The sequence below is a fragment of the Falco cherrug genome, chromosome 3, assembly GCF_023634085.1.
Source record: "Falco cherrug isolate bFalChe1 chromosome 3, bFalChe1.pri, whole genome shotgun sequence".
Taxonomy (NCBI): domain Eukaryota; kingdom Metazoa; phylum Chordata; class Aves; order Falconiformes; family Falconidae; genus Falco; species Falco cherrug.
The window spans coordinates 3025309-3037804 of NC_073699.1; the positions used below are offsets into that span (position 1 = coordinate 3025309).

At 40.3% G+C, this 12496-nt stretch overlaps 1 protein-coding gene across 4 annotated transcripts in view; it reads left to right on the forward strand.

The window, feature by feature from the left end:
• Positions 1 to 12496, forward strand: part of KHDRBS3 (KH RNA binding domain containing, signal transduction associated 3) — a 95260-nt gene that overhangs the window by 56618 nt on the left and 26146 nt on the right. For 2 of the 4 annotated variants that reach the window (XR_008731378.1, XM_055704907.1), the window contains exons 6-7: positions 2686 to 2796; positions 4137 to 4329. Coding sequence is in view for 3 of the 4 variants with exons in the window: in XM_055704907.1 (XP_055560882.1) it covers positions 2686 to 2796; positions 4137 to 4329 (304 nt within the window). In the remaining variant the exon portion in view is untranslated. The remainder of the gene's footprint in view (positions 1 to 2685; positions 2797 to 4136; positions 4330 to 12496) is intronic. The other 2 variants (XM_055704909.1, XM_055704910.1) reach the window with 2 other exon arrangements.

Consider the following 12496-nt stretch of genomic DNA (forward strand, 5'->3'; position numbering starts at 1 on the left):
TTAGTGTTGCTTGCAGGCTGAGGGAGGTGATCCTTCCCCTCTGCTCATCACTGGTGAGATCTTACTTGGAGTGTTGATTCCTTTTCTGAGCTCCCCAGTACAAAAGGGACATGGGCATATACTGCAGAGTTCAGTGAAGGGTCACAAAGATGACGAAGGGTCTGGAGTATCTCTTCTGGACAAGAGCCTGAAAGCTGGGACTGTTCAACCTAGAGAAGAGCAGGTTCTTTTCAGTGGTGCCCAGGGACAGGACAGTGGCACACACTGCCCGCAGATGTTGTGAAATCTCCATCCTTGGAGGTGTTCAAAAACCACCTGGGTATGATCCTGGGCAGCTGGTTCTAGGTGGTCCTGTTTGAGCAGGAGGTTGGATCAGGTGACCTCCAGCAGTCCCTTCAAACTTAAACCAGTCTGTCATTTGGTGATTGTGTCATAGCAGTCATAGTGGCTGAGGCCGTAAGGCAGTCTGTTCTATCCCTGCATGTTGATAGCCCTGGATTCTTACATTGGAAATGACTGCTGTGTAATTCCTTTTGTACCTTAGAATATCTCAAGCTGGAAGGGACCCTTCAGGCTGGAGACTAAATCCCTGCTCCTTGCAAGACTACCTAAAACTAAACCATATGATGAAGAGTGTCATCCAGACACTCCTTGCACTCTGCCAAGCTCAGTGCCCTGACCGCTTCCCTGGGGAGCCTGTTCCAGTGATGGACCACTCTCTCAGTGAAGAACCTTTTCCTGATGTCCCATCTGAACTTCCCCTGAAGCAGCTTCATTCCGTTCCCTCGTCCTGTCTCTGGTCACCAGAGAGAGGAGTCAGCAGCTGCCCTTCGACTGCCCCCCTCGAGGAAGCTGTAGACTGCGATGAGGTCACCCCTCACCCTTCTCCATTCCTTTGATGGTTCCCATTGGATTCTATCATATAAGCCTCAGTTGTCATTTGTAGTATGAAATGCCTTGATCTACTTAGTTTTTCCTTATTTGTAAGCTGTTCTATACTGTCAGTCATCTTTAACATAGTTTCTGATGTACTTCCAGTTCATTTATGTTATTTCCAAATTAGAAGTAACAACGTTTTCTGTTCTCTGTATTTCTAAAATTATATTAGATTTTACTATCCTGACCACTGGGCCAATCTTAATTACAGGTTCTGCGCTATTCACTACTGGTAGAACATCTATTACTTCATACAATGTTAGGACATACAAGTTTATATATATGTGTGTATATTAACTCCTGAGTGTCCCCTCTTATAGTTTGCTGCTTTTAATTTTTTTTTTGCTATTTTCATTCAGGTTGGGATTCAGCTACAGATGAAAGAGCTAGGCACCTGAAGTCCTGTTGTAGTTTATAGAAAGCATTTACTTCTATTTGCTCCTTTTGTTCTGCAGTTTGTCTCTAGGACAGTTGGCAGCACCATCCAATGCATTCCCCAAAAGGAAAGGCTCTACCATGAGAACCCTGTCCAGGCTTTCTTGACTGTGTGGCAAAAACCTTAATGTATACATACATCTATACATATGTTACTGTTTTTCACTGGTGATTGAGCCTCACTTTGGCAGGTTTCCCAATTCTAGAATGTTTGAAGGACTTTTTTTTTTAGGCTTTTGACAAATTCCTTAAATTGTCTCTGACCTGCTTTTCTGATTATTTTACATTTGTTTTATTAGCATTTGTCCTTTGAGGTTAGATGTGGGTTCAGCTTTTCAAGCAATACCTCTTTTAATACCTCTCCTTACCCTGCTGTTCTCACCTTACTGAGCTCCTTTTGCCCTTTCTCAGGCTTTTTCTTTTTTGACTATAGTTATGTATTTACTGTGACATCCCATAGGTTTCTCTAAATGTCTTCCTATATTGTGTATATACATTTCACTCTTTTAAATCTTTTAAAACATAATTTGAAAAAGGGAAGCTATATAAATTAAGCAATACTGGAACTGATCTGTTGTTTTTACAAAGGTATGCAAAGGTTCTTATTCAAGTGGTTCCTCAATATTTTGAGTCAGTTCCTGTTCATCATTCATGTAAATCAAACTTCTGTAGTTCCCTGAGAACTTCTTAATGAATTAAGAACAATCTACTGTTTTTAAAAATCTGCTTTTAGCATCATGCCCTGATATGACTCAAATCTACATGGTGGTAATTGAATTCTCCTGTTACTGGGTTTCCTATCTCTGCACCTTTCTAGTCTCCTCCAGCCTGGGTCAGTAACCATCTGAGTGCTGCAGTACAGAACTATACATCTCAGATTGTTAATTCTTCCTACACTAACTCTTAAAAAAAGCATGTAAATTGTCTCATAATATAGGAGAGATTATTTCCCACCCATCACCACTGCAATCTTATTAACTGTTTTTTGAAATGCGGAAAAGACTTTCTCATCATGTGGATCTGGTGTTCTAATTACTCTTCAAGAATAAATCTATGCTGGCTCTAAAAAATGTATTTTTTTTCTCCCTCAAATGTTTTTTTCCCCATGTTTTTCAGCGTGTCCCATTTCCTGCTGCTTTCACTTGCACCCTGTCTGAAGGATGCTGTGAAGATTATGGCTAGTCATTCTTGAATCTTTTTACTGACTTTTTTTTTAACTTGGTATTGACTATTGTCTATGCCAATAGGTGCATTTCCCTTTCTTTGGCTTCACTTGGAAAGTATCACATTTGCTATTTCTTTATATTACTTCAGCAGGCTGTGTCTGGGAACTTCACTGCTCACCCCTGCCCCCACTACAATGAAGTCAAATAAGCAGCTGGTACCCTGTCCTGAGGAGGCATTCTACAGAGTAGCCAAAACCAAGTAATAAGCACAGTTTTACATCACTTACTCTCTAGGCTTGTTTAAAATACTTTGTGACCGTGTTTTGATCTGTGATTAGAATTAATAAAGTCTATCCTGATCGTATTTGCATTCTTCATTTAGTGATGCAGTTTTTCAAATATATTTATTTGTGATAAAATGATTCAATTTTTTTCTGATAAGTTTGCCAATGAGAATTTATGTGACTGACTTGAAAAGGGATAGAAAATCTTAAGGCCAAATCTGGATCTTTTAAATTGGAAATTTCTACTGAAATTGGGACAGAGTATTTTCACTCAGTACTCTCAAGAATATTTAGATGATGGCTTGATAGATAGGGTAGTGTAGAGCTTGTACTTGTTTTTCTTCTGTGTATCTGTTACAGTATACAGTAAGGGTGTGACTTCCTTGGAACAAGTCTATTTGCCTACAGAGCAGTCATTTAAACTCGGTTATGGTCCATGGGGTGAAATGATCTCCTTTAAAAAGGTGATCTCTATTAGCAATGCTTTAGACATCCTGTTAAAAACAGAGTAAATGATGCAAATGTCTCACAGACTGTACCTCTAGGTCTCTCCCTTTACCATGGGGGGGGGGGGGGTGGGGAGACATGGGATGGGACATGCCACCTCTAAATGGATCAAATAATTTTGAAACCTGTTTTGGTTTAGCTCTGATTTTTTTTCATCCATATGTTAAGTCTCCAAAGTAATGGAACGCAAGCTAATGCCCATCATTCTTTCAGAAATTTAAAACCAAAATATACTCTTATTTCTTCTTAAGTGTGTACAGAGCATCAGGTTATATCCTATAATCACCCTGCACATTTATTACATGTTTGAATGTTTCCTGCAGCAGCTGGAAATATCTTCTTTGAAAGCAGAAGAAAATGTAATTTTTCTGACCCACTCAATCTCTTACATGCAGTGTGGTCTTTGGATTGCATTTAGAAGCTTATACAGGATCAGAAGGGAGCTGCAACTGATTCCTCTGTGCAGGGTTTGAGTATGATATAGCCTGACAGCTTCAAATTAACCTCTTCTTCTATGATTGTGATTTCACATACTGTAAGTCAAATTCTAGTGAAGTTGACTGATTCCAGCAAATTGGTTTGGGTGTCTCTATATGTGAGAATGACTCAAGCTAGTGAGAAGTTCACTGAATCATGTCTAGTTTGTATCTTTCAGCATTTTTTGCATAGTGTGGATTTGCACTAAAATGTAAAGAAAAATGACAAACTACAAATCTCTTTTAGACTTTTGCTGGCTGTGGGGGAGGGAGCTGTTGAAAAAGAGGCCATGGGTGTCATATTTAGTGGTAAGTGATCCATATATTCACAGGGGCCGTGGAGGAGTGCCTCCACCACCAGCAGGAGTACCAAGAGGGGCACCAGCACCTAGAGGAGTGCCTCCCAGTAGAGGACCAGTCAGTCGTAGCCGTGGACTTCTAGCACCCAGAGCAAGAGGAGTACCTCCACCGGCAGGCTACCGGCCCCTTCCACCACCTCCAGCACAGGAGACTTATGGTGAATATGTAAGTTGATCTGTTGACCTACCAGGTGTAAAGTGTTTAGTTTTGGAGGGGTGATCCTGACTATCTCTTAAGGACTTGGTAGAATCTCTTTAATTAGTACCTAATTAAGTCTTGCACCCAGATTCTATGGCAGATGTGGTCATCTCTTCTCACCTTTTCAGACTTGGTGTTTCATAGCAATAAAACTTCAGGTTATATGTACTACGATAGACATAGTGCATTCGGCAAAACAGTTGTGTACCTCTTAAAATATTGTATTGGGTTTCTGCTTTACGAAAATCTGAAAAATCACATTGTCAGTAGATTTTTTAATTCTCAACTAAAACTGAGAATAATACTCCACTCTTCTTCCTAAACCTATCTTTGTGGTCATATAGCTGTTCAACGATTAGATAATAAAAATATTTCTATGAAAACTTCAGAATTGATACTAAAATTTTAACTGTGTATGGTTTATCTCCGTAAGCCGTACATACTTGATTTTATTATATTAAAAATTAAAAATACCAAAATTTGTATTCTAAATGACTGAAAATTATAGACAGTTATGAATTGTTGGGGTAAATTTAACAGAAATTGAACTTACAGAGCAGTGAGACAAAGAAAAAAGCTTATTAAATCAAAATAATGTAATAGAATGGATTTAGTCTTGCAGAAAAATAACATTTTCAAGGACAATGCTTTTAATGCTTTATGTATCTTAAAGCTTTTAGCGTGCCCTCTTTATAGCTATGTCTGTCTGGACTTTTGTGTCTCTTACTCAGACTAGCAAAAAAGGAGTTTTTGAGTTCCAGAAAATGGTTTTGCTGTTTAGACACTTTTTCTTTTCTTTCAACCTTTCCTCCACCTTCTCCCTCTCTTTCACTGCCCCCCTAACCCCTCTAAATCAAACCGCAGCCTTTGTCCTTTTTGATCAGAAAGGTAGTTTTCTATATAACTCTTACAGCTTTATGCAGAAAGAAGTTGTTAGTTTGTTAGTACAAACATTTATAAACATACCTGAAAAATTCAAAGGAAATTAATGTAGTCTATTAGTTTTATGGGAACTAGTACTTGAACAATGTATCTAATGTCCTCTGGCTATATACCTGACCTGACTTGACTAGTCAAGGTGGGTACTGCAATAAGTGGTTATTTCACAATGTTTTCAAAGGTATTAGTCCTCAGTAAGCAGCCTGTTTCCAGGTCATACGCTGTAGAACATGTGGTGATGTGGTAGAAAATAAACCTCATCTATTAACTTCATATTTAGATACATATCTGCTGTTTATAGCATGTGTATATGGAAGTGGCATAGAAATAACAGCTGTTTGAATCAATATCCTGATGTATGCTTCACTTCTGAGAGAGAATAATTAGAAAATAGTACTAAACTATGCTAAATAACTTAGAAAAAGGATGTTTTCTAGAACTGAATCACTTATCTTCCAAACTGGGATATATATATTTAAAGCTGTAACTGATGAAGCAATGCTAGCTGGTCCATTTTACAATTACCATATTTTCTGTGTCTCCTTTGTGAATGGAGATTCATTAGAATAAAGTTTTGCTAGAACATGAACCATTAGTGTATTGTATGTTAAATTTAATGCATGGTATTTTTTTTACCTGGTCATTTGTAGTACATTATCAAAGTGCCTTAACTGTATCTTTTACGGGTTGGTTAAGGTCACATAATAGGAGTCGTTAATAGTATTTCTGACCTTTCCTTACTAATTGCTGTTTAGCTGTATCTAGTATTAAGTGCCGGTTTGCCAATCTGAGTATCTGAGCAGGGTAAGGCGTCACTGTTTGCTGGGAAGTGTCTGTAGAATGAGAACATCAGTGAGATTGTGGGTATCGTGAGAAGTTACTTTAAGCAGCATATAGTTTCAGAGCCATGGAGACTGGGGATATCCAGAGAGGTTACAAAGCGGCCTTTAGAAGTGTTACTGCGTTTGTGTGGCGAGGTTTTGGTAGCGGGGGAGCTACAGGGGTGGCTTCTGTGAGAAGGTGCCGAAGCTTCCCCCGTGTCCGACGGAGCCGACGCAGCCGGCTGCAGGACGGCCCCGCCGGCGGCCCAGGCCGAGCCCATCAGCGCCGGCGGCAGCGCCTCTGAGAGAACGTATTGAAGAAGCGGGAACAACCCGCACAGCAACTTGCAGCGGGAGAGGAGCGAGCTGTGTGGGAGCCGCGGCCCTGCAGCCCCCGGGCAGCGCCGGAGGGGCCGGAGCCGCTCCCGGCCCGGAGCAGAGATTCCCCCCCAGCCCGCGGCGCCCCCGGCCCGCGGAGCCCCCGGGGGAGCAGCTCCCCCCCCGCAGCCCGGGCAGGGCCCCCCCCGGGGCAGGGGGTGCCCGCAGGGGGCTGTGACCCGCGGGCAGCGGCGCCGGGGCAGCTCCGGGCAGGGCCTGTGGCCCCGCGGGGAGGAGCCCGGGCTGGGGCCGGGCTGGGGCAGGGCCTGTGCCCCCGGGGGCGGGGGGGCTGGGGCCGGCTGGGCCGGGGGGGCTGCGCCCGCGGGGGGGACACGCTGCGGCAGGGAAAGAGAGGAACGAGGAGCGGGGGAGACAAGGAGCGAGAAGCTGAGCGCGGCCCTCAGTGCCCGTAGCCCTGTGCTGCTGCTGGGAGGGGGCAGGGACGGGCAGGAGCCGAGCTGCGCCCGGGGAGAAGGGAGCGCTGCGGAAGGTGCTTTGAGGGTCGGGTTTATTTCTCACTGGCCCGCTCTGACTTTCCCCGGGGCAGACCTGGGTTGTGCCTGTGACGGTCACTGGGGAGCGATCTCTCCCTGCCCCCACCCCGACCCACGGGCCTGTCGTTACATTCTCTGCCCCCTGCCCGGCTGAGGAGGGCAGGGACAGAGCGGGCAGGGGGGCACCTGCCCTCCGGCGTGGGCCAGCCCGCCACAAGAAGGCTTTCCCTTGAGGATTGGAAAGTCTGCAAAGACTCGTGAAGCTTTTAATTTGCTTAAGCTTCCAAGCCTCTGCTTTGTACTCATTAATGTGAAGCTATGCAAGTTCAGAAAGAAACTATGTTCTGGATGGAAGCCTTCAGCCACTTCCTTGTGTAACTCTGTACATATCTCAAAGATGAAGTAGTGCTTTCAGTACATAATGTCCTTGCCCATTTCCTCTGTGGAATACTATTATGCATACCTTGTGGCAGAAAATGTGGCCATCGAGTCACAAGAGCCTTCTTTGCCTTCAGTCTCTTCGCTACCTTTTCTCTGCAGTCCTTGAGACCAGTAAGTCTTTAACATCTATGTGGAATTTACTCAGCTCTGCTTCCTGCTTACCCTAATCTGTCGTCTTCCTCTTGATTTTTTTAGGAAGTTTTTTTCTGAAAGGTAATATCAAAATGGGAAGGGGAATACCTATTTCATTCTGAAAAGCTGGAAGGGTACATTCTGGAGGTACATGGGGAAAATCAAGCCACAGGCAAAAAAATCATTAATTTGAATGTAGTTGCATTTTAATGTAGGCTCAAGATCAACAAAAGTAGATGGCCATTGCTGTCCTGTGCTTGAAGCCCCTAGGGAAGTTGTCCAGAACTTGCCTGTTACAGAAAGCTCTGCATAGAGGTAGGCAATCTCTGTTGTCTGTCAGCTTTCTGGGATGCTTCTAATGCTGTCTCTGAATGCTTGTAGTCATGCAGCATATTGGACTAGCAGCAATGTCTGTACATTTTTCCAGTTCAATATAACTTGTTTTCCCACTCCACTGTTGCTAGTCTCACTCATGTATCTTTCAGTCCCAGGACCTGTTTTTCCTGGAACATCACCATATTGTTAGTACTATGATTTTTTTGAAGCCACTAAATGACAGTTCCTTATCGTTTTCCTTGAACATTGTGTCTTTAATAGCTGTAACATCACCTTAAATGATAGGAAAAATGCAGGCCCTTATGGCCAGCTAGCTTTATAATCACTATTCTAACCTCGCTGCTCTGTTCAGTGTGATAAACTTTCTCTGAAGGCTAACGTGCCTCCCATTTTTATGTCTTCAGCTGCTCAGGTCAGGAGAAAGCCTAGTATCTAGACTAGTGAATCTTGGCCAGGATTACTTTTATAACACTTGAATAAGGGAAATCATACTAGATGGTTGCTAGATTTATTGAAGCACTTACAGATAGTTTCAGGCACATCGCTCTCTTAATTATATGAGAATTTTTCTCATTGAAGCAAACTGTGTAGTAGACAAAAATATTTTCATGTACTTTTAAGTTGGCAATTTATTCCATTAAGGTAAGAAATGGAAATTGTATTTAACTACTAGCTGGAAATAGCTTTTCCATAATTTTCAATAAGCAGGAAATTAGTAAGAGTATGTGAGAAATTCACTACTCTCTAATAGTATGAATTACTTAGTGAATGTTCAGTCAGACATAGGTTAGAACATAACTGTTCTTAGTTACTGTCTAGTAACAGTTGCTGCTCTGCCTCTTGTGTTGTCCTCTTCTTACCAGCTTCAAACCTTTGATGCTTTTTCCAAATTAGTAACACAGCAATGTGAATGAAGCTCTTTGAAGAATAGATCTTTATTTGCTGCTATTTTCAATTTAAAGGTAGATATTTTGCAAATATTCTGTAAATATTTCAATATTAAAGTTTGTATCACCATATTTGTGGTGATGCTGTGTCAAGTCCCATCTTGGCTGCTTAAGTGTGTTATATGCAAAGTGAAATTCATCTGAGTTCATAATCAAATTTTTAGGCACTGGCCTTTTAATGTGGATTTGAACTCCATTGCTGTGAGTGTGGAATGTCTGCACTGGAAAATAAAACTCATTATTCTAGGAAGTTATGGCCAAGACTTGCTTCAACACTACTTTGGAAAGCGAAATGGATCTAAATTTTCCTCCCAAGTGCGTGTCGTGGGAAGATTGTGGCAGAACTTTATTTCTGTTCCTGGCAATTTTGGTAATGTTGTCTTGTGTTCAGACAAGGGTTACCTCAGTGGCAGATTTTTCTAATGCAGTGACCACATGTATAATTTCTAGCAGTTAATGCTTCAATTAGAATGTTTCAATTAGAAAATTAGAATGCTTCAGTGAGATGGCTTTGTGTAATAAGAAATTGAATTAAGATGGAATGTCTACCAGTAAGAGACCTAGAGAGCTTTTCTAATGTTAAGTAAATTGGAATTTGAAAAAGAACTTTATGAACTATTTCCAATTACATAGCAAGATATTTTTTAACTTAAAGATACAGATACAGGCTACATACAGAACACTTGGATGCAAAATAGATACTGATAACAAAACTTGAAAATTATTTTTTTTAAATCTGTGTTTAGTTACTGCTCGATTCTGGAAGATCCAAAAGCTTAGGGATTGCTATGTTTTTAAGCTTTGTATTTCCTTAAGTGTACATTTCTGGATATTTCCAGAAATAGGTTTATTTTACTGATGGACAAAGCAGTGCTTCAGACTTAAGTTTTTAATTCTTGTACTGAGTCTATATTTTAAGTATATACTTACACTATGTATACTGTGATGTACATATATATATAAAATAGATACTACAATAGTGTAAGACTATGTTTATACTGCTTTCCATGAGTAATGGGGAAAATGCAAAAGGCATTACTGTAACACACTATCTAACAAGATCTCACCCAAAACACTGAGCAGATGATGTGGTGCTACATGTCTGTCTTAGTTGAAAGCTCAGTATTCCTCCAGTAGTCGAAGGCCCTTAGTTCAAATTCCTGTTGCAGGTGTTTGTATTCCCTTGGTTCTCTCTGGAGGTGGTGTGCTGACCACCAGGATACTGGTCATCTCAGCATACACAGTACCAGGAGCAGTGGCTTCTGTTCTTTCAGTTTTGCATGAAATCCTTACAGATTTGTGGGAAGACTTAAGGGAAGTTTGTTTGCAAATAACATTTGGCTGGATGGCCAAGAACAGCAAAGATTTCGTGATCCAGTAATAATTATAAAATATGCATGTATGTATCCATTAGTGAAATGAATGAAGACGAAGTCTTGCTATTTACAAGTGAAAGCCCATTCAGCTGAATAACCTATAGCCTATTATTTAGTGCATCTTCTTAGAAAGCTCGTGCAAATTCTCTGGTTTAATCGCCAGCACTGAGCTTGAATTTCCTGTTCCTCATTGATACAATTTTTAGTTTAGATGAAAAGTAGAATTAATGTGGAAGCAGTTTCTTGGAGCTTTTTAATACAATGCTGATTTTGCATGGTGAACTGTTTTTAAAGTAGACTTTTTTCTCATTAACATTGACTTGCTCACTTGCTATTCATGGTTGAAGAAGCAAAAATCTGTAGGAAAAAAAGAGCAAAAACTTTATATACCCCAAGCTTTTTATTTACGGATGAATGCTTCTTGGAGTTGGGGTGGCAAAATACTAGGTAAAGGGCTATTCCAGATGACATTTGAGAAGAATTTAAATTCTCCCTGAATAGAATTCAAGTATAATTTTAATTTTAAGGTCACTTTGCAAGAGTCACACCATGTTTTAATTTACCTCATTCTTCTGAATGTTGATGGTTTCCTAAAAATGTAACATTAATTCCAAATGGGTTTACTTGCTTGGTTGTGTTGAGTGTGAAGCTTTTTGTTTGAGTTCCTGGAAAAGGGCCTGAGGTAGCTTTCTTCTGGAAGAATGAGAGAAACGTGGCTGTTCCATTTCTGTTCCCCTCTGTATCCCCTCTAGGATAATGTAATACCTAAGTGGAAACCACAATGCCTTTTTTATTTATTGACTTCTGGTTTTCAGAAGTCCTCAGACTATTCTTAAGGTCAGGGTGAGTTCAGGTAAGGCTTCTGGAAAGCAAGTTCATAACATCAAAGCATTCTTTTTTGGCTTTTTTTTGCCAATTATAATGTTCTTTTTCATGCTAAATAGGCCAAGCAAGAAGAAATAAATGCTAAAAAAGTGTTTTAAATTTAAAAGTCCCTCAATTGTTTTGTTTTATTTTGAGCCTTTTACCTTCTCTGGGGTTTTCAAGATGAAGTGGATAGATAATGGAAAATCTTTTTCTCAGTAACTCAGGCAGCCTTGGCTGTGGAGGAAAGGCTGAAAAGTTTCTCCACCTGTCTATCTTGAAGTGGAAAGTTCACCTATAATGTGCATATAAAATATTCTTTTGAAGTATTTCAGTTTAAGCTGCTCATCTAGGATGACTGTTTTATGACTTGGTATTACTGAATGAGCCTGAGTTGTCTTCTGACACTGCTCCCAGCTGTTGTACATAGACAGAATTGTTTTGGCCTGAAATTAACTTGGTTTAAATGTTGCTGCCTATATTCATTAGCAACATTCCTTCTTTTTGTTTTTCTTTTGAAGTGCATGAAAGACACTCCCCTGATACATCTCTCATTCCAGAAACCTTATTTGTTTTGGTTGAACATGCACTAGGCTCCTTCTAGATGAAGACAGATGAAAATCTGCAAAATAAGAGATTACAGTCTGTGCGTGTTCACTGCTAATGTCTTTAATGTTACCACTCAGACTTTAGATGGTAGTAGCTACCCATACTTGTTTTGATTGCCCCATATTCCCTGTTGATTAAATGATGGGAAGATTACAATTCTAATTTGCAAAAAAAAAATTCTCCATTGCATTGCACTGATGTCTCATGTTCCTTCTCCTTCAAGTTAATCTCTGTGCAGACTTTTTTTTTAATGTGATAGTTTTTATCTAAAAGGAAGACATTCAGCCAGTATGCTGTGATAAAGTACTGGTGTAAGTATTAATTTCAGAGAATGATGAGGAAAAGAAACAACAACCTTTTAGTTGTAGTGATAATAGCCTTAATTTTTTTTCCCTTGGATGGATTTCCTTAGTTGGAGAGCTGGAAAATTGATTTCTTATTGATTCCATGATTTTTTTTTCCAGCACTGCAAATGGCCTTTTTGTTAAAATGAACTTTTTACCTTCTTTCTTCCTGTTTCTGTCTTGTTCTCTTTGAAACGTTGTTTTTCCCCTAAAGAGGGCCCAAACACTAGTCTGTCATTGTCACTGCCAGCAGATTATAATTTAAAGCCACCATTTCCTATTCCTCACAAGCAAGATACGTTTAGAGTACATAATTATTAGAGAAAGTGATGAGCAAGGCTTAGCCTGACTTAAAATGTTTTGGGTAGCGCAGAGGTTTTGACAAAGATTGCTTTTATTGCCTTTTGACCTGTGACGGTAACTTACTATTTAACATGTTTGAAAGGTGCATAT